The sequence below is a fragment of the Malaya genurostris genome, chromosome 2 (genome assembly GCF_030247185.1).
Source record: "Malaya genurostris strain Urasoe2022 chromosome 2, Malgen_1.1, whole genome shotgun sequence".
Lineage (NCBI taxonomy): Eukaryota > Metazoa > Arthropoda > Insecta > Diptera > Culicidae > Malaya > Malaya genurostris.
This window is the reverse complement of record NC_080571.1, coordinates 292,418,509-292,446,108: the sequence shown is the minus strand read 5'-3', so window position 1 is coordinate 292,446,108 and position 27,600 is coordinate 292,418,509. Positions and strand designations below refer to the sequence as shown.

Below are 27,600 nucleotides of genomic sequence, written 5' to 3'. Positions count from 1 at the left end.
CTGAGAAGGAAAATAACTTCTACGAATACATGAAATCGAAATGCTATTGTTTTATAGAAATAGTAATGGTTTTTCAAAATGTTTACTCATCACTTACATGAGAAGAGAATACATAAAATGTACCTTTCTCTCTCGTCCATACGGTAATGTGTATGTGTTGATGTGAGAGAAAATTCATATTCCCATATGTTGCGCGCGAATGCCGGTACACACGTGCGCCTAATGCGCATGATTGTGGAATCCCCATCATATGACGGCACCCGGTTCATGATCACCTTGTTATATATGTTCGATTATTTTTCCGGGATAAATGCTTCTCAGCTGCTGTCAGCGTACGGTTGCATGGTTGCAGCGGTGTTAGGGTAGTGTTAGATTGTCAAAAACTGACAGAAACGATTATCCACTACTGGAGAAAATCTAGCAGATTTCATCGAAGGAATTTTTTTATCGAACCGATTGCGTTTTGTGTGGTAACCAAATGTTATTTTCGTTCCAAATTGCTAACAGAATTGATCTGAAATGGAAAGTTGATTGAAAATCATTCGAATCGTGTTGGTGAACGGGGGCTGAAGTTTTTGCTAAATTTTGTATCACAATATACGGCCTAGACAGAGGAAGTGGTGCAGAATAAAGTATGTCAGTAACCTACAGTCGGGTGGATGAGTATCCAATGGACGACACGTTGGAATACTTTATCAAATTTCCTTCGCCTAATTTCAAAACGGAAGCACAGGGAGCGGAATCCGACTATGTGTTTGTTTGCAATGAAACCAATGTTCCGATAGTGCTGTTGCTTGGCTGGGCCGGTTGTCAGGACAAATATCTTATGAAATACTCCAAAATCTACGAAGATCGAGGGTTCTGTAGTTTGCTAGTGCTGCTCCATCAAATATTCTAATGTCATTTTATTACAGACTTATTACGATTCGGTATACTGCTCCGGTGGAGAATCTATTCTGGAAACGAACCGCTATGGTACAAATAGGGGAGAAAATTCTCAAGTTGATCTACGACATGAACTTCGACAGCCATCCGCTTATATTTCATGTTTTTTCGAACGGAGGGGCTTTTCTGTATCAGCACATTGCACTGGCCAACAGACGATCGAAGCGACCGGTACAGATCTGCGGAATGATTTTTGATTCGGCTCCCGGCGATCGAAGGGTCTTGGGGTTGTACCGTGCAATATCTGCCATTTTGGGGAAGGAAAGAAGATGCAATACGCTGGTCTCGGCGGCAATGGCAGTATCTCTTTTAGTGCTATGGGCATTTGAGGTAAATCGAATGTTTCATTTGCAACTTGTTTCTGTTAGACTGCTTTATATTCGGCGCCATTTTCAGGACTCATTCAACTACCTAAGAAATTTCATTAGACCAGTAGGCTACGAAGTGCAAACGAACCCGTCGCATAATTTGAAGTACGAAAGCAACGAATGGCCACAGCTGTACCTGTACTCGAAAACAGATTTACTGATACCGTATACGGTAAGTCTCAAATTACGCTTTGACAACGGCTTAAGGCATCCAAAAATCTTCCGCAGGACATTGAAAAATTTGCTGCTTACCGTCAACAATCGGGGGTTGACGTACGAATGGTTTGTTTCGATCGATCCGAACACGTGAAACATTACATCCGACATCCACAACAGTACATCTACAGTGTTGGCAAGTTTATCAACGATTGTTTGACGAACTATTACAACAAGTATCATGGTAACTGAGTAATGCCAAACTGAGTAATGAGCAGTTGATGAATTACAACCTGTCCCACTTGTAAAGAACTGCGGGTTTTAACTTTCCCGGATAGCTCCACTACCCAATAGGACACCGATAAGAGTAGTTTTATCTTCCTACAGCATTATACGATAAGCACAAACCCGATTTGTTGACGTTTAGTTGCTATTTGACTTCATAATTATGCGATTATATTATGAGAAGCACAATTGTTGAGCAACTGCAGCATTGCACAAATATTACATATATGTTTACAATAGGTTCCTTAGTAGTAAGCAAACAAAAAAATGCTGATTCAGACTAAACATATTTCGTGATATCAACATCAGATGCCTTTTCATTTCCATTAATATAGAAGTAACTCAATTGATATTATATAGCTAGTCATTCTCTTGGAGAAAACTATGGCTTCTAGTTGATTTGTACGTTCCATATTACAGTATTTCTGTCATTGTTTAGTAGGAAAAAATGAAATGGAAAAAATAAAATGAATTCTAGCATCAATTGAAAACTGATTCATTTCAATTAATTTTATATCAGAAAAACATCTGTGCGATTCCTAGTTTTTGTAGAATCTTTGTTATCGTCTAATCCAATGATTCCCAAAGTGGTCCATACTGCCACTGGTGGGCTCTAGTTCCATTTTAGTGGGTAGTAAACTCAAAACTGACAACAGGTTGGCAATGAGTCGCAAAAAGTGGGCTTCGCAAGTAAAAAAAATATTCTTTCTGAGATAGGCTCTCAGTAAATGTGGAAAACTTTTCTATATATCATTGCAAAATACAATCCAGAGTCAAGTCAATCTATTAGTAGTAAGAATGATGTGATTAGTAAATCATTGAGTTCTTGTGAGATGGAAACAAACAATGGAAACAACATTTTTTTTGCAATTTTTTTTTATTCATCAACATAATCACCTTTTAGGGTGATACAATGGTTCCAACGTTTTTCCAATTTTTCAATATCATGTTTATAAAAAAAATTATCTTTCGTTTCAAAATAAGCTTCAGTTTCAGCGATGACCTCCTCATTTGAGCCAAATCTTTTTCCCTGGAGCATTTTTTTAAGATCAGCAAAGAGCCAGTAGTAACTGGGGGCTAAATCTGGCGAGTATGGGGGTGGGGAAGCAGATCAAAGCCCAATTCGTTCAATTTCGCCATTGTTTTCATCGACTTGTGGCAGGGTGCATTTTGTTCCATCGAAAGCAATCGCGGCACCCACTTGGAAAAAAGCTTTTTCATGCTCAATTTTTCATGAAGGATAGTAAATACACTTCCATATGATATATGTGTCATCTCAGCAATCTCACGGATCATCACTTTACTATCTTTTATTATAACTTTGTCACTTCACTCACATTTTCCGGTGTAACGGCTTCCACAGGTCTACCCGAGCGTTCTGCGTCATTTGTGTCGGTACGACCACGTTTAAACTCGGCGAACCACCGACAAATCGTTGCTTTTGATGGACAAGAGTCCGGATAACAGTTTTCAATCATTGTTTCGCTTGCACGATGTTTTTACCCATTAAAAAACGATGTTTTATCAAAACACGAAACTCGGTTTTTTCCATTTTTTAAACAAACTACAAAACGACTTTACTCTAACCTCGAAAACTCAGCTGTTTCTGGTCGGATCGACTTAAAATTTTGACCCGTTTCAAGCAAAGGTTAGTACTCTAGAAAGACGTGGTTACTAGTTTACTACGAGCGCCATCTCTGCTTTAGTCTCGGGACTTATTGATTCATGTGTTATGGATGCTTAAGTGGTGTTGCGGCCAAAAATTTGTCAAATAAGAATGAGTGTAAATAGTTTAAATGTTTCATTAGAAATTCAAATCATTTCTTTTTTCCAAAGTTAATCCATACAAAATACAGAAGGGAAACTCAGGTACAGGCTCAGAATTCAGAATTAGAATCCAGGTCCACTTTCATGATTCAGACGGATTCCTCGGATCTGTTGAATTTTCAGAATTCGAGTCCAAAACCTTGTTCAAATTCAGAATTAAGATCTTGCTTCCCGGATCAGAATTTAGGTTCAGATCATACATTTCTCCAGGAATTCAGATCCAGAATCTAGGGCTGTGATAAAAATTCATGTCCAAAACGGAAGTCCTGGTCCATGTTCAGATTTCAGGTCACAGAAATCTATTCAGGCACATAATTGGGATCTCGATTCCCGCTCAGGAATCTAGGTACAGAATTCAAGTGAAGAGTCAAGGTTCCAAAGCTCTGTTAGGAGTTCCGGTCCTGAATCCAGATTCTGGAAGTCTATGTTGAGAATAGTTTTCCAGAATTCGGAATCCAGGTTCAGGTGAAAACTCTATCAAGAATTCTGGTCCAGAATCGAAATCCCGAATATAGACTCCGAATTTAGTTTCTGTACTCAGATCTCAAAATCATATTCAGAGGTTAGGTCAAGTTACTCTATTCAGGTCCAGGTTCTGAATCCAAGCAGAGAATACTGGTTCAGGGTCAGAATACAGATCCAAGGTTAGAATCTTTTTCTAGAATGCAGGTACAGAACTCAGATCCAGAATTAAAGTCCTTAACCAGGTTACAAAATTTGCACCCAGAATCCAAGCCAGTCGCGTATACATAGAGGGGGGGAATTGGGGGCTCTGGGGTTCAGAATCCTGATCTGGGTTTAAAACCTCTGTCAATAAGACAGGTTTAAGTTTAGAATTGAGGAAATCCTAGAGAGCTCAGGTCCAGAATCCAGTCCAAATTCACAGTCAAAGGGCAAAACACTGGTCAAGAATCCAGACACAGAAGTCACGTCCACAGTCTAGGTTCAAAATTTAGTTTCAGAAACTCTGTCAAAAGTTCCAAGATCCAAGTCCAAGTTTATTCGATCCTTTAGAAATGTTTAACGAGTAATGTATCTTGTGTTAACATTAAGGTGATCGTGGACAGAAGCCAAGGAAAATAAATGTAAAAGTATTGGTGAAACAATATTTTTTCATATAGTAATAGTATTTGTGAGCAGAGAGGAATGAAATAATAATATTTGTGTGCTGAAAGGAATACAGTATTGTAAAAAAGAACAAAATGTAAATATTGAAACTATTCAAATCACCTAGCAGAACAGAGTGGACTTATCTCATCTTCATGCTCATTCTGGAGTTAACAAATTGCAATCATGAGAATATAATGATTGTGCCAAAGAAGATAGTTTACTATTTGCCTTTGTTTGGTTCTTGCCATTTTTCTTACATTACAAAGTAAAAAGGAAGCGGTTACATTGATGGATCAAGTATAGTAACACCACACGAAATCAGAACAAACTCTGTTGCAATGGCTTTTTGTATTAATTTTAATTTTTAAGCTTCATATCACTAGAGCTGTGCGCCGATCAAAATTGTCAACATCGGCGGCTGAAACGTCTTTTTGACCAGCGGCGGCGGCGAATCGGCGTGACGCTATTTCCTGAAAACATCGGCGGCGGAGGCGGCGCGATTCGGCGTAATCAATTATAAACATATTAAAAATTTTAATATTGATTCACACAGGACAATTTCTCTATCTTATTGTTTTGTCGACCTACAGGGTCCGGCACTCGAAGTGTAACCAATTAAAAAGGCCATAAATTCAGTTTGGAAAATTACTTTTACTTAATTCAAAGTACAAAATGTGTAAAAATAATACAAAATTCAGAATCAATTCACTTTTGCTCGATATGACCACCTTTTGCCTTGACTTGATGACTTGAGAGAGCGAAGGAGTTGCTTCGTTTTGCCGAAAGCGGTCAATTTCCGAACATTGTATTTTCTGACGAGAAAATTTTTCCAATTGAGCAATTCGTAAACTCTCAAAACGATAGGGTTTACTTGACCGACCGTTCATACGAGAATTTGAGTCATCGATTGGCCACCAGGAGGCAGCACCCGCAACAGATAATGGTTTGGGCCGCTGTAACCGCAGATGGGCGCTCTCCAATCGTTTTCATCGAGCCTGCCCGAATAAAAAATATTGTTGAAAAACAATATGATTTGCTGTTACAAAACCTGCCACAATTTTGCTTTGACCATTGAAAAATATTTTAATGTATTGTTATACACTATTCAATCATTTGTGGAAATGCTTTTTACAATAGAATGTATAGGTTGTTAAGTATCGTAACGATTCGAATCATGACGTTTTCTCATACATGTTTTCGTGGAAAACAATAAAATGTACAGTTTGCATATTGTTTAAAACATCACGTGTACAATAAATTCAATTGTAGAATCTTAGGAACAATACATTGAATCGTTGGAAATGAAAAAAATCTTGTCAAGATACAATACAATGTATTGTAACCCATATATCTAATTGCGAATCAATTGTTTATGCTGTAAAATCAATGGTTTATTTTTTTACGGGTGGCGTCAAGGTAAATGCGACATATTATCGGGAAAGTATTCTGGAGGTTGCTTTGAAGCCGTGGGCAGACAAACATTTCGGTGGCAGACCATGGACGTTTCAGCAGGACTCGGCACCGTCTCACAAAGCTCGAGTGAACCAAGAATGGCTGAAAAACAACGTTCCGAACTACATCACGTCCACACAATGGCTCTCGAATTCACCAGATGCGAATCCAATGGATTATTCTCTTTGGGCCATTTTGGAGAGCAAAGTCCGAACTAAAAGATACACCAGTCTCGAGGCGCTGAAAAAAGTTATTGTCCGCGAGTGGGCCAAAATACCTGCAAGTCACATTCGGCCAAACGAAGCAACTCCTTCGCTCTCTCAAGTCATCAAGTCAAGGCAAAAGGTGGTCATATCGAGCAAAAGTGAATTGATTCTGAATTTTGTATTATTTTTACACATTTTGTACTTTGAATTAAGTAAAAGTAATTTTCCAAACTGAATTTATGGCCTTTTTAATTGGTTACACTTCGAGTGCCGGACCCTGTACAATCAACGATCCTAATGTTTATGTGATCCATTAAAGCCAACGTAGTGAATGGAGATGGTAAATGTTTTCGAATGCATCGAATTAGAGGAGAAATTGAGATGAATATAAGTGCGATATTTGGAGATGGTTGACTATTGTTTCAATAAATATTTCATTCATATACAAAGGGTTTTTTTTATTATGAGCAAGAAATATGAAGTTTTATTCGGAACTATTTTTCAAATCGCTTTTTACATAGTTGATAATTATCATGTAAAAAAATCGTTTTATCAACTCAAAAAATAAGTATATCTTTTTCGTACGTATGTAATTAACATAAAATCGATTAGGCGCTCAAATTCATTCAGATATCAAAAATAATATCAAAATAACAAATTCAAATTTTAATTACTTCACATTTGTAACGATTTCTTATAAAAACGGGTAAATTCATTTGAAAAGTCATAGTAGAAGTAGAAGAAAATGTTTTTACTTTGAGTTGGTAACGTTGATCTTAATCTATTGTGCGAAAACTAACATTTATTTAGAATGGATCATGAAATTTTGTTCAATACCATTTTTTAAATGCCCGGAAATAACAAATAAAGTATCCAAAATAAATGGTACTCGATCTCTAAACATTCTAGTACATGAGAAATCGACACTACACTGGTTTCTAAAAAAAATGTTAATCGGAAAAAACCTAACATTATTTATTTTTTTCGGAAGAATCCTCCTTTTTTTGGTTTTATTTATCACTTTTCAGATGTCGCGACCGATAATGTGCCAATAGCTCAAAACCTTTTAAATAAAGACAGAAAATAGGCTTTGAATCAAATGACATTGGCTTCGGTTGACATCGGTAGTACTGATTTTCAGTATAAGTAGGAAGAAAGTAACTGTACTGTAATTTTCAATGAATTTTCATGAAAACTGTAAACAATTTTCCACATTGATAAAATCATTTTTTCGGCTGATGTAATATTATCGGCGGCACGATTAAAATGTGATAACCGGCGCGCTGATCATTTTTTTCTTAAATTGGCGGCGTGTCGAAAATATCGGCGGCGGCGGCGTGGCGCGGCGGCGCACAGCTCTACATATCACATATTCAAAAAATACAAACCAACAAATTCTACATTTTCCATTTTGTCGACAACATCATCGTTTTCGGATAGGGAAGCAACCTCACCCAGAGAACAGTCAAGTGGCACTTGACGAGAGGACTTGATGATAAATCGGCTATTTGCTCTGAAAAGATTTATCATGCAAATTTGAAGATATAATTTCATATATTGACGAAAATATTTTAGAACTTTACCTATTGATACCAAATTATTGGATCAAGTACAGTTTCTAAATTCTGTGGTATTGTTTTGAACCGGCAGTTCTGGCAGTTCTTCCACTGTTTAAACTGATGAGTCCCGCACATACTCGCTACCCAAAACTCACTCTATCAACGTATTCCATCTATTTTTCTATTGATTTTCGCGAATGAGCGCTGCTTTCTTCTTCTTATATGGACGAGGCATTTCGAAAAGATTGCAATACTTGAACTGTTTGATTATTTTTTGCATTCCATAGCGACGGTAAATAAGACAACAGGGTTGCGGATAACTAGGAGGAGAAGCAGTATTTGAAATGGAAATTAGGCAAATGTTATCGTTTTTTTTTAAATATTGAAAATTTAGAATTCCGTAATTTTAACTATGTGCGATAAACTATCAACTCTGAAGAATGATGAGTGCCATTTTTAGTGTATTGCAAGGTTTTTTTATCTCTAATTATGTATGGCATCACTGCCAATATAAAAGGGTGGTATTACAAATACTATAGCAGGCCGGCAAACTTTTTATCGTGGATTTTCGGGAAATTTTCAAAACCAGAACTGTGAGTTATTCAAAGGTTTTATAATAAAATGTTTAGAGCAGATGATAAGTTCACCAGTGAAGAACAACTCAAAAGTGTTTCATAAAGCTTACTTATGTCACAGAGCTATAAACAGCAGTTGAAATCTTGAGGTGAGTGAAAAATAATAACATTCTAAGAAGAAACCTTCTAATAAAGGTCCGAAAAAGTTTTGCACAAATCATTCTTCAGAGTTGATAGTTTATCATAAACATATATCAATACGATGAGTGATTATGTCACTAAATTGCAGTAGCAATTCTACGCAACATATTTACCCCTACGCGTAGAAAAAATGTGTTTCATGGTTTGTTTACATCAAGAGCAGGGCAAAATAGCGGAAGGTGGAGTGGGAGGGTAGGCGGTTTCTTGGTTGCCATTTGTAGCTCGCTTCCATGGTCACCTTAAGATTGAGTTCTAAGTGAGCGCACGGTACATGGTAGTATATGTATGTTACATACACAAAGTACCACGTGTCCCCACTCTGATCCTGTGCTGGGGTAACGTTTGGTAGTTCGTGCGGGATACGCATGTGATTTGCAAAACAGTTGTTGCCCCTTATTCCTAACATATGAAAGCATTGTAGTTGATCACAATCACTCGTAAATCTCTGTCGGCGTTAAGCTTAAGTTTGAGTGGCCAGTGGTTGTTACTCCGTTAGTGATCGGGATCAGCTGATATTGCACAGCGAAATTCTGGAAGATCAAACCTGGCCAATCCAGCTTCAATGTGCAACTTCTAATCCCAGAGTTCATTGATCAGTACCGGCGCCGGCCAGATCCGGTTGTTGTTACTAGAGGTCGTATATAAAACTGCGCACTCCACAAGTGTCACGGGGAAAGGATATTTGTTAGTAGAAAATTGTATTCATTATTAAATAAATGGTGTCGAAGGAGCCCAGATCGACATGATAAGTTTAATTAGTTAATACGATAGTTAATAGTTAATATTTATACGAAAATAGTGCGTGAGAATATACCAATCGATTCAGCTCGACGAACTGATCAAATGTCCGTGTGTGTCAAATGTATGCGTGTTGTCAACAAAGAGGTCGAGATCTAAGAGTTGACTGACCGATTTTGATCAAACTAGTATCAAATGTCTCCCCGTCACCCTGAACGTTATTTAATGGTTTTGCGATCGGATGCTTACGTTTTGAGTTATGCGAAGTTTGATGTCAAAATTATGTTATGTTTTTTGACAATATCTGTCACATTTGACCTTGAAAACAAAATATGTTTTCAGACTTCGATTCCGCAAGGTAATATCTTCCCAATAAGCCATAGATTCTTAAAATCCTTATATTTGTAACGGAGATATCGATATTTTTGTGTAAGCGACTTTTCGCCTTATTCCAGTAGTAGGGGTTTTGAGCGCTTGATGATAAAGCGATGTTTCGGAGCAAAGTGAAACACGATTTTCAATACAGTTTCATCCAATTGTTTCTTAGCACCTAGAAGACTATGCACAGTACCCTTTTTCGTGACGTTTCGATTTTAACACGGTTCGTTTTCGGCAACATAATCGTTCGAATATGATAAAGCTTGCTTCATTTAGAATTGGAACAAACTTTTGCTTATATTGTGGCGCTCCTGGTGGACGGATTTTGAAGTTTTTGGCGCCCACGTGTCGGGAATTTTGTCAGCTTCACGTATGATTTTTGACATTCCGCAAATCGACTGTACTTTGTAAATAACCATTCCAACATGGAAGCCGAAAGAAGGGAAAAAATTATGCACAGTTATTTGAAAAATCCATTGTGGTCTGCATCTAGGCTAGCTAAACAGCTGAAATTGCCCAGAAATAGCGTATGGCGCGTTATCAAACGGTATGAGGAAACATTGACGACGATTCGGAAGCCTCAAGCCAATCGTCGGAGTGGAACTGTCGACCGGAAACTGTGTGGTAAAATTTTGAAGACGATTAAGAGGAATCATAATCTGTCGGACCGTGAGGAGAACTCTATTCCGGGAAGGAATCCAGTCGTATCGAGCTAGCAAAAAGCCAAATCGGACCATAAAACAGAATAGTGTGGTCAAAATTCGTGCTCGGAAACTATATGACCAGGTGCTGACCAAGTTCGACGGGTGTCTTCTGATGGAAGATGAAACCTATGTCAAGTTCCGCCCTATTGAGAAATACTAGGCAATCATTAAGAGGAGACTCAAGAAAAAGGGAAAGGTTGTCAAAGACATCAATCAGATGACGACCTGGTGGAATAAGATAGCTAGAACGATGGACGAAGAAGGTGTGCGCCGCCTAATGAGCCGTGTTACAGAAAAAATTTGAGAATTCCGTGACGAATAATTTTATCCGTATTTTTTCTCAAAAGTATGAAGAAAACGCGACATTTGTATAAAAAATAGATCTTGTATTCAATAATAAATAACTGAAATACAGGTAATTGTCTTTGTTCCAATTCTACCTGAAGCAAGCTTTATATGTATTAGAAAGATGGCAGTATTTCCAAATTCAAAACAATTTCATATTTATATTGATTTATATTCCTTGCAACAATAATTATTAGAAGAACATAACTTTTTACACTCTTATACCGTTTGAAGAAGCTCGTCGAGATAAGCAAATTTGTGTGTGAAAAATAATTTCATCAATTTTTCTCGAAGATGGCTGAACCGATCTCGTCCATTTAATATTCATACAAAAGGTCTTAAGGTCCCATAAAAACTGCTTGTTTTTGATCAGATTCGACTTTCGGTTTAGGAAATATAGAATGATTAGTGTAAAAAATTCACATACATTTATCGGCTTCACAGATTTTGAGAGTCGACGACCAAATAAACTTATTTCAGTTTTACCGGTATTCGGTTTTCGATCCCGGAAGGTACTCAAAAATTTTATGTACAATGCACTACGATTTCTCTAAGACTAAATTTGGAATCCAATGACATGCTTTACAATACATTAAACGAATTTAACTGAGCTAAAAGAATCTAAAAAAAAAAATTCAAATCAAAATGAACTTATGGTCCCATACAAAATTGATGAATTTTATCCGTTAGGTCAAGTTACTCTATTCAGGTCCAGGTTCTGAATCCAAGCAGAGAATATTGGTTCAGGGTCAGAATACAGATCCAAAGTCAGAATCTTTATCCAGAATGCAGGTACAGAACTCAGATCAAGAATTGAAGTCCTTAATCATGCTATCAAATTTGGACCTAGAATCCAAGCTCAGAATTTTGTTCCTGAATGTCCCGGATCTCTGTCAAATTATCAAAGTAAAAAATCTTATTTAGAATTCTGGTTCAAAATCCATGTCCATATTCAGTATTAAGATCCAGAAAACTTAGCGGGCCATGGGATTCAGAATCCTGGTTTAGGATTAAAATCTCTGTCAATAAGTCAGGGAAAGAAACTTTCATCGAATGATGAGGTCATTGCAGAAACGGAAGCCTATTTTAAAGGCCTTGACAAATCTTTTGTTTTCCAAAGGGCATCAAAATGTTGGAGGACCGATGATGAAGTGTATCGCTCTAGATGGAGATTATACTGAAGAACAAAAAAGTTTTCACGGTAAAAAATTGACTTTTTCTTTGTTAGGCCCGGGACTTCTCATTCCATGTAGTATGTGTATCGAAAATAAGCTATCCATTTGTGTTGTACGCATGTATTTGTGATGGTTTTTTATGCTCAGATCACAGCATGCTGTGCGTTTGACTGTCAGCTTTCGTTTGTTTACTTGTTTGTGCGGTTGATATTCTGCGTTTTCAAAAAGTCGCGTATTGAAAAGGAAGTGAAAATTAAGGTTCTGGACACATAGCTAATTGAGAAGGGTATTACTATGCAAAAATTAGTGAAGCGGTTTGGAATTCATCATGTCAGTGTTAAAACCATCATCAATAAGTTTGGGAAGCACTATTCTTTGGTTGAGTTATCAGGAAGAGGCAGAAAACCCGGTTCTTCCAACCCGAAACTGGACCAGAAAGTGGTATCTCTAGTCATGAAGAACAAATCAATGTCAATACGTGTTTGGCCAAAAAAGCAGGAACGAGTGTTCGAAATGATCCAGCGTATCAAGAGGCGAAATCACCTAAAGACCTACAAGAAGCAGAAAATCTCGAAACAAAGTATAGATCAGAAGAAGTGAGCAGCAACAAGGGCCCGGAAATTGTATTCGCGTCTTTTGCAGTGTCCGGATGCATGCGTTTTGATGGATGATAAGACTTATGTAAAGGAGGACTCAAAAACCCTTCCAGGTCCACAATACTTTACTGTCGTCGTTGAGGAGGATGTGAGCGATGCGGACAGGTCGATTCAAGAGGAGAACTTCGGTCGAAAGGTACTGGTATGGCAAGCAATATGTTCCTGTGGTTTAAAGTCAACCATGTTTTACTCTACCGGAACTATAAATGCAGAAATCTATCGATCTGAGTGTCTCCAGGAGAGATTGCTGCCTTTATATAAGAAGCGTAGTACACCTCCACTGTTTTGGCCGGATTTGGCTTCGGTTTAATATGCCAAAACCACTCTCAATTGGCTTGCGGAAAAGGGTATATGTTTTGTTGAGAAAAATATCAATTCACCAAATTGCTCTCAGCTTCGACTCATCGACCGTTACAGGGAAATCGTGAAAAGGGTCTTCAAGAAGACTGGTAAGGCAGCTGGGAACATGCAGGATTTCAAAAAAAAATTTTACTCAAGTGTCAAAAAAATGCGATGAAAAACTTATCCGGAACTTGATAAAGAGATATCGATCAAAAGCTCGAAAATTCATGAAGGAATAACTTAAATTGCATCCGGTTTTCATTATGCTCTAGTTTAACCTTGTGCATTGAAGGATCAATTTTCGTTTTGATTAAAATATCGTTTTTTATCATAATTTTAAGGAAAATTTTGTGGATAGCTTATTTTCGATACACTCCTTACTATGGAGCTTGACCTTCAGTTTTAACAGATTTCGTACCTATACAGGATGTTTCGAATATTGCTTTTTAGCAAATATATGCTGTTCTAATGTGACATTATTTCGTACTTATTACTTGTCTAAGTAGTACCATTTCTTCGTTTTTGCTATGGACCTTCTCCATTTTTGATAGTAAAAATGTTGTTTTTTCATGACATATGTTTTTATTTATAGCATTTTGTTGTTGATCATTTTATAAATATGGTAGCTATACTATTCATTCAGAAATAATAATAATAATTAGAATAATAATAATATTAATTACAATAATTAAACAGTGTTGATTATAATTACAATTTCTTCTAAAGCATATACGACGAATTGTTAACCTTCGACGTGTAAAAACTTACAAGAAACCTTTGTTTTCTCTTTTGCAACAACGATGACATTTTTTGCATTTTAAATGGATTAACTGTGAGGAGTCTCGATAAGCATTTCGCTTTGATAAGAATTTTTGAGGCAATTTACAATATAATTTTCCAATATGGAAAATTGGTCCGTTTAGTGGAGTTTCCATCATAGTAATCCATTATTCTGGGTAGAAAATGTCTTTTTTCGAGTCTTTGATTAAGTAATTTATCTTAAACCAAAATAAAGCCTTTACATTCTACAGAAATTGGTTGGCTTTAGCTTCTAGCAAAATCTTATCGGTGTTTGGCTTTGACCAACACCTTCAGTCTTCATATTCTTGTTTCGAATTTCGATTAGATTAACAATGCTTTTTCCCGCATTTCGCAGGGAGCAATGACTAGCTCTTCAAATTTAATTTATTCTTAAAGTACACGGAAACACTATTATCGCCAATATAATCTTCTGCCCTCTGAGGCTGCGAGTTGACAGGACCGATAGACATCATCGAACGCATGGATCAACTCGTCGAAACCAAACAACAGACCTTCCTCGCAGTTGCCAAGCGTCCAGCGCTTCCTATGATCGACTTTAACACCATCGGGCAGCGGTAGGGCTTTGGCAAAGTCAATCAACCAAACGCCTACTTTGTGATTGTCGTACACAATGAAAATACTGCTTCCGATGAGTTGGTGGCGTTGAAAGAACTCCGACTTCTGAATCAACGTACGCATCTGTTTCAGTCTCTTCAGAATATCCTTGATGACCGTTTTCCTCCCGTTGGCAAAGTGCGCGATGGTTTCCTGGATGTCTTCGCTTGATTTGATGGTTTTCATGTCCGTCACCGGTGAACGACCCCGCATTTTAAGAGCTTCTATCCGGAATCCTTTCTCCTGCGAGGATGACATGTTTTCCCGAAACAGCATGTACCGCAGTTTCGTGATAGCTTTTTGCTGATGCTCTTCGACCGTAGGAGCACTCGGATCCACGGCGATCATCTTTCTGTACAAGTCCTCTCTCAGGGCGGTGTTGGAAACTTCGTTTTCACAGAACGTCCGGAAACCCATCTTGATATCCATCACGTTCGGATCCTGGAAACCGTGCAGCAGATCCTGCAGTTCGACGAAGTGTTTTCCCTGCAGTTGGTACACCCCAAGAAACTTGGGAACCACCTTGCAACCGTGCGAATCAACCGCCAGCTGTCGGTATGCGAGGACCTCTGCGTCATCCGGACCGGTTACGCGCTTGCGGACGATGCCATTGGCCAGTGGTGCAATGCTGCAAAAATAACGAAAGAAAAGAGAGGATGTTAGATGGGTTGTCGGATGGGCTGCGAACTGCAGCGTAATGACGTCAATAAGTAACTGAAAAAAAGGAATGCGAAATTGGTCTTCGATTACAAAAACAAATACTGATTCATGGATGATTCTTGAGGTTTTTTTTTGCATACGAATTATGAGTATCGTGAGGATGATTTGTAATTATCCGTAGGTTCATTATCTGCACGTTTTCCATCACTCATCAGTTTCAGATCAACTCAGTTTGAGACACGTTTTCCACATGAATTCGACAGAAACTGGTTTTAACAGAGAATTGATTAGACAGTAAAAAGATGATCTTTAACTTTTTACTACCCAGTTATGGCCAGTGGAAAAGTTTTGGATGATATATTTTTTAGTTCTGACTGATTATGAATCATTGGAAACAGAAATTCGATTTCTGGTCCGCTTAGAGCTTGTAAAGCTCTGGTCTGGTCCATTGTCATTCTGTTTTGAACAAGTTCTAGCAAAACCGGTTTTCCTCGTCTCTGAGATATCCTACCAAAAACGTAAGCACATATTTTAGGCAAATTTTTCATCCATTCACAGATTTGACGTCAGATGCTGGAATCAACGTCGTTTTAGCGAACAAACGTATGACGCAAGAAAAGCTACTAACCATTTTGGATTCGGATTTTGATTCCGTCAATCTGTTGAATTTTAATTGAAAGAGACATAAAGTTGAGTATTTTGTTTCGGTCGGACGCTGTTGTCAATAAGCAAATTCGTCATACGATTACCAGCCTACTGCGAGTTGCATAATCGCGTGAGAAATGTTGAAATATGAGTAAAATTAATGTGGCGCTTCAATGTGTGTTTAACACTACTTTGTCATGGGCCGTTGAATCACAAACAGAAAACAAAAGTAATATGTTGATAGCCCGGTGGGCTATCGTCCAGGGTTAAATAGGAACTGGCGATTAGTGAGCAGCTACCTGACAAGGAGGACTTGAGACTCACCTATCGGAAGGTCATCAGTCCACACTCGGCCATATAATTGAAGCAAGTTTCGCCGGGAAGTTAATTTTCAGTTAACGGAGTCGATTATTGTTTTCATGTGACCACACTCAAAAAAATATTTTATGTTAAATTATATTCACTCAACCATTGAGTCTCAGTAAAATCAGTCAGTTCAGTAACGCCATCACTCGGCATCACATTCAACAAAAATTGTCAAATGTTGTACTTACTTTTAAGAGTGTAGTGTTGTTACTTTTGCGCGCACATGTGCGTATTTGACATCATTCTCAAAAGCAGGAGTTTCGATGCGAAATCGACCGGGAGTGCCAGGTTCGCGAAAATGCGCATTGTTGAAAATTTGTCCGCAAAATCAGAAAGCTCAATGTTCTATAATTCGATTGCACAAGCCTTAACTTCTAATACTTCTTCTACGAAACACCCGAAGTTGAGTTTAATTTTTTTATTCACGAAACTAAAAGAAAGTTGGAAATAAGTAATTATTCAGAATTTTTAGGGCTAAGTGCATGTTAGATATTACTAGGCCTTTAGAAAAGTTCAGAGCATCTGATCGGCGTGATAATTTGATCATTAGCCTTTCAAACGAATTTTTTTATGATGATTTCTATGGAGGTTTCTGGTAAATAACGCTCAAGTTCAAAGCACCTTTCAAACATTCACCTGTGAGGTTTTCATGGTGCATCGACTGCATTCGTTTCGTAATAGTAGCTATTCATTCTCTCTCGTTTAAATAGACATGCATTGTTATTCAAAACCATTCAGGCTCCAAAGATAGCCGTGCTTTACTTGTTCCGGTATGATTGGACAGCACAACTGAAAGTCAAACTATTGTTGTCGGACAGTTTTACAAACGGACAATGACAGTTGGAAATCGATAAAGAATAGAGAATGATTGGATAATGATATCAGTCTAGGCAGCTGTAGCAAGCGAACAAACGGTGTTGAGATGAATTTGGAATACAATAAAGTAAGCTGACATTATTGCCGTCTTCGAATTGTTTTCATGTTTTTGACAATATGGCGGACGGAACATATTGGAACTAAACACAGGGAATGTTACCGTCGTAGTAAGTCAATACTGTGCCGGCAGTAAGCAAACTTTTTCATTCGATCCACAGTCGAAGAGCACCAGGTCTAGTTTTTATAGCGGATGAGACTAAATTTTCCATTCCCTATAATAGTTTTAGCTGTAGTTTTTTTTACCAAACTTACATCATATAGTCAAACGTTATCGTGATGGAAAATTACCATTTTACTTTGAACGTAAGATTCAAATGAATTGTTTTTATATTGTTTGCAACATAAATTATTTCAAAATTTGGTATCGATCGAAACAAGTGATAAACGGATAGCGTCACGGAACAACCGAAATTAGCTCTGCGCCTAATTCGTATTACTGTTTTTGAATTAGTTGATTCTAACAACAAAATTTCCAAAATTACTATAAAATTAGTTGAAATTAAGAATTTACTTTGCTGAAAAAAACTCTTATTTTTAGAGAATGTGTTTAATTGGCAAATATCCTGGACACAAACCAGCAATATTTCAATCCAATTTTGTTATTAAAATCAGAAAATTTGTTTCTATTTATCTATCACCATCATTGCAGAAGGTCAGCACAAAGAAAACAAAAATGAAATTGGTTTTATCAACAAGTTTATTAGTCAAAAACTCATAAGAAGTGTCAAAGCAAAACAATCCATTAAAAAGCTAAAAAGGACCGTATTGTTCAAACTGCTTGCAAATTGTTTAGATGTTTTTCGCATGTGTTACGATATATCCATATATAAATTTCTAAACCAATAGGTAAAAATGCCGTAAACTCTTAGTGGGAAGTGTATTTATTCAGAATTGGTGTGCATTTGAAGCGATTGTGCGTAATAATGTTTTTACGCGGAACAGTGAAGTGAGTTTCGAATGTTACACTCTATTTTATATGTCAAATGATGTTTTTTGTATCTACCAACCTACCGGGCTACGACGTCTCGTGTACTACTTGTATTCGGTTTTTGTTTTCCGAGTGCTCAAAGTTTTCAGTGAGAGAGTCGATTTCGCGAAGTCGAATGAAGAAAACAGCGATTTAGAAGAAAAATTTTCAAGAAGAAGATTACGTTTCTTTTATGTATTTTTCTCCAATACAACATCGTATTTATACCTGCCAATATAGAAAAGACAACCGCGACTGAAATTTTTTTTCGGTAGTGGTGTGCATTCTAGTGGCTAGTAGTCATTACGGTGTTAACGTTTTTTCGGTGACAGAGCGCCATGTAGCTGCAAATTGCAGAAGCCAATTCAACCATTTATGTTGGTTGAAAACAACGTTTTATTTCTCTAATTAAACTGAAAAATTAGTTTAATGGAAATGAAGTGTGCCGTAGCTAAGAAATGACAGCACGCTTAATTGGTGAACTCAACTAAAAAAATAGCCATTTCAACAAATATGTTACTATTAATAAAAGAATTAGAATTAAAAATCTAAATTAGCAAAAGTAAGATTTTTTTAGTTGTCTCTAAAATCAGAAAATCAACTAATTTTTTCGCCAAAATGCTGATTTCGGTCTTTCCGTGGTCAAATATGGAGCGCATGAGGGAGAATTCCACATCCACTGGTAAGTTTATAGTTAAAATCTTTGATCGAAATTGCAACATGCGGCTTAGCGTTGTCAAGATGAAAAATTGCGGAATTTTCTAACGTTGTTTTTTTTGCAATACTTACTTCGAGCAAATATGATAGGTTCGATACAATATGTGGACCAAAATACTGATCCCAAATAATGTGGTTACAAAAATTATATAAAAAACCTTCAAGAACATCCATTCGTATTTGTATTTTTGTGTGTGTGATTTTCGTTTTTCCGTAAAACATAAATTGCTTCAGAGGAAAAGGTTCAACGGAAACCAAAAAAAAAAGTATGATGAAAAGTAGGGGACGGGCATAGTGTGATAGGAAAGACCATCACTTTTCACGCCGTCTACCTGAGTTCAATTCCCAGCCCCGTACATAAGATCAGGAAATTTTTCTGATCCAAGAAGTGAATGACCACAGAGTACACAGTTGATTTGGATACATCCTCAAATAATTCGATTCCAGTTCTGTTGAACCCAACAGAGAACTATCATTCTCAAATAAATAACTACCGACAGAAGCCTTTTGCAGTCGTGCAAAAGCTGTCTTTATCCTTCATTTAAATTTTTAATGAAAAAAATAAAACCAAACGCATTAAAAATGAAGAACCGATTCAAAACAGTCCTGCCAGTATTGTACCTTATGATCAAAAAAGAACCGGAATTTTCATTTTAAAATTCCTGCGCTTGTCCAATCGGTAAACTTTTATTCTCTCAACGTTGGCAACACTTTTATACACATTCTGTAAAATTTTGACGCATATCGTACGATTAGTTTTTGTTTGGCGTCTATACAAAGAAGTTGAAAAATTTTCGTGTGGCGATTTTTATAATGGATGAAAATTTAGAACAACGTGTGTGCATTAAATTTTGTGTTGCAAATGGATTTAAGTGTTTCGAAACGTTGAAAATGTTAGAAAAGGCCTTTGGTGAATCGTATCTAGGTAAAACACAGGCATACGAGTGGTATAAACGCTTCAAAGGTGATCGTACAAGCTTGGATCATGATGGGATCCCTGGCCGGCCAACAACATCTGTTACTGAAGAAAATATTGAATCGGCGAATCAAATCGTGTTGCAAAATCGTTCTGTACCGATTAGAGAGATTGCTGTGTTGTTGCGCATCTCTTATGGACCAGCCGAACACATTTTAACTGATGTTTTGGGTTTGAAACGCGTCGCTTCTCGGCTGGTGCCAAAAACGCTGAATTTCATTCAAAAACAGCGTCGTGTTGATGTGGTTTCCAACGCAGATAGTGACCCCACATTCATCGAATGCATCATAACTGGTGATGAGTTGTGGATCTATGAATATGACGTCGAAACCTCACAGCAATCGATCGAATGGCGCTTCGAAGCCGTTGTTGTAAATTTTTATTCATTATAAAAATCGCCACACGAACATTTTTCAACTTCTTTGTATAGACGAGAAACAAAAACTAATAGTACGATATGCGTCAAAATTAGGTATGACCAAAGTTCAACAGAAACAGAACCATGAATAATTGCATTGTTGCCAGGCTCTTGCCGGAATTCTGCAAGTATTCCGGCAAAACCTTCTGGCAGTGCTTTTACAATTCTGTTTGAAAGTCGAAAGTTCCGGGTATCATTTTATACAAAGAAATGAGTGATAAACGTGAAAACCGCTTGGTAATCAATAGAAGAAAAAGTAAACAAAGAGAAACTGTCACTTGCTCTTGCAGTCTTTTGAAAAATCAACCAAGAAGTGTGAATAATTTGGTTATGACTGCACTTAACGATATGCTATGTGAATAATAGTGATCGGATTGGAAGCCAGCTTGAACAATTGAAAATTGTCCGGGGATTCACACTTTGTCAGATTCACACTTTGTCAGATTCACACTTTGTCAGATTTGCATTCACACTTTGTCAGATTTGCATTCATAAGTTTAAACAGTGATGATAATAGAAATTAACAAAATACTTCGAGCAACTACGAAGGAATTAAAACCAAAACATACACGGAACCTACTCTACTCTGCGGTAGAATGCTATTAACTAAATTTCAGGTTGAATGCGGTTTACCTCATTTTAGCTTATTGAGTGAAACAATCGCTGTTAAGTGGATTTGCTCTTTGTGTTTTGAAAACAATGGAGAAAACGAACGAAGAAATATACAACTCAAATTGTTGAAATAAGAAGAAACAAAATAGGTAGTTTTTATTTTCTGTGTAGATATCACTGCCAAAATGGTCCCGCTTGTGAGAATTTCTGGCAGCCGGCGGAAGCCTGGCCAAATTCTGGCAGTTGTCAAAATTTTCCAGGCGAAATTGTGTCGTCTTGCAAGATAGATTTTTCTTATTTTTTTCTGTTCGACTTCATTTGATACTCGTCAATCCTACATTTACATCCATAATAAATAAAACGAGTCTTGAGATTAGGTAAATAAAATGAGAATACTGGTATATTGAGAGAAGAAGATTTGCATATCACGTTTGGTAGGGCAAAAGCTATGTTATTGCCTTCATTTAAAGTTGTAATGAAAAATGTAAAACCAAAGGCACTAAAAATGAGAAACCGACTCAAAACGGTTCTGGTAGGCGAAATTCTTTGCTGGACACGGTTGTTCCATTGTTGCCAGACTCTTGCCGGAATTCTGCCAGAACTCCGGCAAAAGCTTCTGGCTGACGCTGCAAGGCGTTTGAGGGGAATTCTGGAAGGCACATGGAAGCGGGATGAAGATTACTCATGTTACCAATAAGTAATAGTAATCATGTAGAGTTTGATTGCTTGATTTCTGCATTCGTTATGTTATTATAAAATACAATGTAAAACTGTCATAATAGAAACAAAGCTAAACTCAAGATTACGATGTCTTATACGATCCATTGAAAAATGTTGGGTCAGTTATCGTGAACCAGTTGGCTCAGTGATAATGTAATTTTATTGACCCTCTGTTGCCATGGAAACAATAAAAGTTAGAGAAGTAGCAAACATATGTTCACCTTCAGCACATAACGATTTCTTGCTTCAATTGACTTTAATGCTTCGTGGAATGATACAATAACCAACTAAATAAATTCTAAGTAATTAATTACCGAACGTAGTTTAGTGTGTATGATTTCAAAACTTCTATCACAGATTAACAGACATGAAAGTATGAGTAAATTCTCATAAAAATAATTTTTCGTGATGCACTAGTTCCACCTATATTGTCCTGCGCGAACTATTTACTATCGGTACATATTCTAAGAGCATATTCAGCAGCTAGGAGTTCTATATGGAAGATCTATAATAGAACAGAAACTGGAACCAACGTATCCCCAGCAAGCCGCTCTAGTTTTATTTATTCGACCAGTTCTTCTGTCAAATTTAAAACTGGTCTACGATGCCGTTCTATTTTTTGTGTATTTGAAACACGAGTAAAACACTGCTGGGGCTGCCAGTTTTTCTTGTTATAAAATCCAGATTTAAATTTTGTAACTGACATAAATTATGCATCTAGAACTAGAACACTACTGAATATGTCCTAAGTACACAATTATGCTTAACCCTGAATGACCAAACCTGATTAGTCGGCACGTCAGTTAAGACATGGCACTCAGGTGCCAAACGAAAAGTGTTTTGCAAATAGCAGAAACCTTACGTCTGCTAAGTGTTTCAAATTGAACTGCCGAGTTTTGCATTAAGCAGCTCAATTTGAAATGATATACACTGATGAGTCTAAGACAAAACGTAAACAAAATTCTTTTCTTCATTGCTATTTGATAAATGAAAAAATGCACTACGAAAAAAATATTCTCGTCAGGTAAGTGTAATTGTCAAGATTATCTAGGAAAAATCGTAAGCAATATATCGGTTTTATAATAACATTATACATGTTCCCCAATAGAATTATATGAATATTTACAGCATAAAGTCGCAAATGCTTGTACATATTTTATTAGCACTTTATAATCATATCAAGCTAACTATGCATTATTTATATTGTTATTGTTATTATTTTATATTGTTAAGATTGAAATTTCACATTTACATCGTATTAGTGTTGATTTCAAGCCAGTTCAGTGCTGTAGCTTTATGCTTATGCTTTCTTGGACAAGTTTCATGAAAATATTCACTTAAAAATACTATTGCGAACAAATTTCAATAAATAATAAGCCGCAAAGGTAGCTCTGGTAGCTTTTAATTGAAGAAACAAATTGATCTGCGCAAGTCAAAATAGATTCTAAAGGGTGATTTTTTTTTTGCTGGTATCTTTTTGGTAACACTGTTTTTGATAGATCACGCGTGAATCTTGTGTCTCGTATCATTGTCAAACTTGTTCAGTTTGGTCTATAATTTAATCATGAAAGCTGGCAAAGTTGGAGGAAGATTCACTTTTTTTTATTTGAAGAATTGTGTTCAGCGACGAAGCTCATTTGGATCTGGTTGAAAGGATACGTCAACAAGCAAAATTGTCGCATCTGGAGTGAAGACCAGCCAGAAGCATTGCAAGAGCTACCAATGCATCCCAATAAAGACACTGTTTGGTGTGGATTATTCGTGAAATACCGGCCGATATGTAGAGTAGAGCCGCGGTCAACATTTGCATGAAATCATCTTCATATATTAAATTAGATTGATCGTTTTTTCGATCCCAATAAAAATTTCATCAATTTTATCAGTTTGTTTTTTGAAAATGAAATCCTATAATCCTATCCCAAAATTGGCCGAAATGTTTATATTTGGGATCTGTTTCAAACACGATTGCGTGATACCTTGTGATCGTCTGTCGTTGTTTGCAAAATGAAACAATAATAATCTTGATGAATTATGGATTGCTTGTCTGTCGTGAGACTGGGCAGGTTGAATAATGAATCCTTCGTCTACGTCCATGTGTAAATCATTGCAATAAACAACAACCGATCGGTGCTTACCTTTTCGGGTGACCGGACAGCTGCAACCACCCGGACGGAATCGCCGGCGCATTGTGCTGCAGAAGGACAGGACTGGCGGGGGCACTCAGTTCAAGAGCATTCTGAAAGGAAAAAAAATGATAAAATAAAACGGGCATCTTGTTAGATTACAGCAAACATTTTAGGATCGTATTATTGATATCTGACCATGGTTTTTCTGCAAAAAGGATCGAGATCTGTACTGCACTAAATGAATTCCGAAATGGTTTTGACGAGTTAAGTAACTTGGGTATTCGTTCCGGGATGGGTGGTGTTATGTTTGATTATGATTAGATAGAAAACTCTCTGCTCTGTTTGAGATAAGACAACTTGTTTTATGACTATGTGCATTAACCTTTGATAACATTGTTTTCTGTACTGTTACGAAAAGTGTCATTAGACTTTATCTCCTCTAGCAGTTGGAGCGAAATACAGGGAAAAAATAATAACAGAAATAAGAATAGAACAGAAAATTGATGGCTTTTCTTTCTAATGACTTCTAATGATATATTCTATTTCGCTATTAACTGTTGACATTTGCTCGTTATGAGTTCTCTAATTACTCAAGTACACAGTAGGCGGCGAAAGTGGTTGTTCAGAAAATGAGGAATGTTAACATATTGCGAGCAGAAAAAAAGATACTGTGGATATTTACAGAATGAAAATCGTGTGCGCAAACTGATCATTTCTTATAGTCTCTGGTGTCAATTAGTTTAGATTTAGTAAAGTCTGCTCAAAGCAGAAGGTCAAATTTCCCAATGAAATGTAGCGCCAAGACTTTACTTTTCACAATACAGTAATCGTCACCCGTTTCTTCTAGTGTGTTTCCTTTTTCCCCCCTCGAAATCGGTTGCATTGATCTTTCTCAATCGAGGGCGCCGATGACGTACGTAGGCTTCTGCCAGCAAATTCCCCCCACGGTAGCGTGCATGACGCCAGTCGTGAAATGAACGCATTATGATGAGGAAAAAGAAAAAAAAACACCAGAAGCACTATGGACTGCAACTGATAATCGATTTCTCAAGACGTGTGGAAACATACTGATTAAGTGCTATAAATAGCGGGGTCCTATTCGAGATGGCCACCAAATAGCGAAATAACAAAACTCGGACACAAAAAAAACATCCCATTCGAAAGGAAGGCGTGACTACATGCTCCAGAACCAATCGTTGAAGGTCTACTGCGAGCCGGTGGATTGACGTCAATCGACGGTGCAGCATCCCATCCGTCCGTATTGTACCTAGGATGGATGCTGCCGAGGTGTAGAGATCGGTTGCACTCACTTCACACCCTGTCAGTCTGCCGTGTTGGTATCAGATCGTACTCTGCCTTGCCTTGGCTACTGTTCGCACATCGACATGTTAATTAAGCGTTTACTATATTAGATAAGAACACGCTCAATTTAATTGAGATATCCAGCCCAGTCACCAAACGGAGCCCTCGGAGCGAAATTGCAACGTCGGTCGGGAAGTGTATTGTTTACACATTTTATCCATTATACATTGTACCCGTTGCGTTATGCGGTTGGTTTCAATTATTATCTTTCGAAGGTGCAGCTCTGGTTGCTCTACGGGATCGCACTTATAATTGCATCGATGCAGTTTCGTGCCTGCCGGTAGAAGTCACAGACGGACGGTTGCACTTGCACTGTGACCCGGGCAAGTACGTGATAGTCTCGGGTTTCAAAACATCAGGCGCCCGTCGTACGCTGCGCGCATTCATAATCGATTGCCATTAGCAGAGTGTATGTATTATGGGTATTACTAGTAATTTACTACTGCGAGAAAGTATTCACATCCGCTGAGGGGCTTTCAACAGGAAAAAAATTCCACAGACTTGGGCGAATCAGGGTAGCAAAGTTATACGAAGATTCTATCTGTGAGCACAGAATGGAAAGCTTATAGAATTGGAAGCCTATTGGGTTTTGCATACAACACCATATGTAATGTAGTTATTCGAAAAACACCAAAAAAAGACTATCTAGTGGGCACTTCTGGTACTTATAAATTCAATTGTTTATCTTATTCACCCTTATTCTGAATAACGACGTATTGTTTTTTCGATCGTATTTCATTCGTATTCCTAATAACACCAGCAAAATCAAAGGTAACTAGGATTCGACCGTACCATATTCGATCGAAAAACCAATACGTCGTTATTTAAAATAAGGGCGATTGCCTCATCGACACAATCGTTTCGCGAATCCTTCTTACTCAACGGTGAAGGAAGTTCCGTTCTTTTGGCTTGAGTTGTTGACAGGAATTCTTGAGGTAACGGAACAGTAAGCGGGTGCAGATAGTTTGGTAACTCATTCGAATCAAGTTACTACTTCTTCTTATCAGCAGTGGTGGTAAAGCATCGATTCCGAACACGCAAAACGTTTTCGTTCCGATCCAAAAAGTGAACCACCATCGCGAGTATAAATTTGGCGATACCATCGTTTGAGCAAGCATCGCCGAACCAAGAAGCGATGCTAATGGTGAAGGAACCGATGCTTTAGTTTTTAACCATATTTTTACTAGTATGTTCATGAACATCCGATTCGAGTACTATAGGCTGTTGCTTCGGATAAACCGAACTTTGTCAGCTACGGCAGGTCGTTAGAGTGTTTAGATAGTTCAGCAGAATGTAGAAAATTGTTAATATTTTGACTTTTCGAAGTTCTATGTAACTGATTGGTGAATCAATAGTGAACAAAATTTATTTTTTTTGCACATTTTTGGCGGGCGTATAGTGATTATATATGGAAAATTGTAAAATTTTGGACTACTGCCAAGTCGGTGATCCATTGATTGATGAATCAATAGAAGTTCGATTAAATTATTTAAATTATTTTGCATACTTTATGTGAATGTAGGTAGAGTGGCTCAATGTGAAAAATTGCACATTTTTAAACTATTGCAGTCCTGAAACACTATTGATTAGTTAATCAATAGCATTTCGATTAGGATAATTTTGAGCATTTTCAGCGAGCTTAGGGTGGCGCAATATAAAAATTTGAAAATATTTTGACTTTTGCTGATTTTATATTCCATTTAATAGTGATAGTTTTGACATCCATAGAGTGGAAGTATTTGGAAAATTTTAAAATTTTTGCCTAATTTATTAATTAATTAATTAATTAATTTATTTATTTATTTATTTATTCAATGTCGATTCAATGTTCTATTAATTGGTGAATCAATAGCAGTTCCAATAGTGCAATAGGACATTTCCAGCGGGCGTAGTGTGGTCCTATTTGAAAATGTTAGTATTTGAATTGGCAGATCCGATGCTTTATTGATTGGGAATTGGAATAAATTCGAATATGATAATTTTGGACATTTTCAGTGGGCGTAGAGTGGCTTTATATAAAAATATGGGAATATTTTACTTTTTCCTAATCCAATGTTTAATTGATAGCAAATGGAATATTAGAATTTCAAGCATTTTTTTCGGTGGTAACGCAGCTTTATATGAGAAATTGTGAATTGTTTTGGCAAATTGGATGCTGTATTGTTCATTATATCAATAGTAGTGATCTTCCCTGATGGTCTGTCAACTGAATGGTTTGGAATATATTGATTTGCTGAACAGAAAGCGAACTTTCCCGTAAACCGAATGAACAGCTTTTGCATGTTTTTGCTAGGAAAACATTTTTGAACAAATATATACAAATCATTGGTGTTTGGTTCCAACTTTACCACTACTGGTATGGAATTGGAAATAGTATAAAAATTACTATTTTCTATATTAAGCCATCCAGCACTCGCAAAGAATACCCAAAATTAACTAACTTTAATCGCAGTTAATGCACTAATGAATATAGCATCGAACATGCAAATGTCAAAATGTTCATATTGAACCACCCTAAGCCGCTCGCTAAAAATGTCCAAAATCATCAAATTCTACCTGATCATCAACGATGATTCGCTCAATCATTGAACATTAAAACAGCATCAAAATATTTTCAAATTTTTATATTAAACCCCCCTACGATCGCTGTAAATGTT

The 27,600-nt window shown here is 37.1% G+C and overlaps 2 protein-coding genes across 7 annotated transcripts in view; one reads left to right on the top strand and one right to left on the bottom strand.

The window, feature by feature from the left end:
- Positions 1–315: 315 nt before the first annotated feature.
- LOC131430585 (transmembrane protein 53-B) lies at positions 316–2,227 on the top strand. Its single transcript, XM_058595669.1, has 4 exons — positions 316–858; positions 915–1,275; positions 1,342–1,485; positions 1,542–2,227. The coding sequence occupies exons 1-4, from the start codon at positions 635–637 to the stop codon at positions 1,719–1,721; spliced, it is 909 nt and encodes a 302-aa protein (XP_058451652.1). The 5' UTR covers positions 316–634; the 3' UTR covers positions 1,722–2,227.
- An 11,383-nt stretch (positions 2,228–13,610) lies between these two features.
- Positions 13,611–27,600, bottom strand: part of LOC131430583 (inositol-trisphosphate 3-kinase A) — a 47,967-nt gene continuing 33,977 nt past the window's right edge. For 2 of the 6 annotated variants that reach the window (XM_058595665.1, XM_058595664.1), the window contains 2 exons: positions 23,591–23,691; positions 13,611–15,066 (listed from right to left, as the gene is read on the bottom strand). In XM_058595665.1, coding sequence (XP_058451648.1) covers positions 14,235–15,066; positions 23,591–23,691 — 933 coding nt within the window. In that variant the 3' untranslated portion in view covers positions 13,611–14,234. Of the gene's footprint in view, positions 15,067–23,590; positions 23,692–23,776; positions 24,052–24,136; positions 25,556–27,600 lie in introns of those variants that run through there. The other 4 variants (XM_058595663.1, XM_058595666.1, XM_058595667.1 and 1 more) reach the window with 3 other exon arrangements.

What these genes read in the sequence shown, in the direction of transcription:
- LOC131430585 (XM_058595669.1), top strand. Translation starts at nt 635, where the DNA reads ATGTCAGTAACCTACAGTCGGGTGGATGAGTATCCAATGGACGACACG. An exon ending in AAAATCTACGAAGATCGAGG is followed by an intron (nt 859 to 914) that starts GTTCTGTAGTTT and finishes ATTTTATTACAG; the next exon opens with ACTTATTACGATTCGGTATA. An exon ending in ATTTACTGATACCGTATACG is followed by an intron (nt 1,486 to 1,541) that starts GTAAGTCTCAAA and finishes AATCTTCCGCAG; the next exon opens with GACATTGAAAAATTTGCTGC.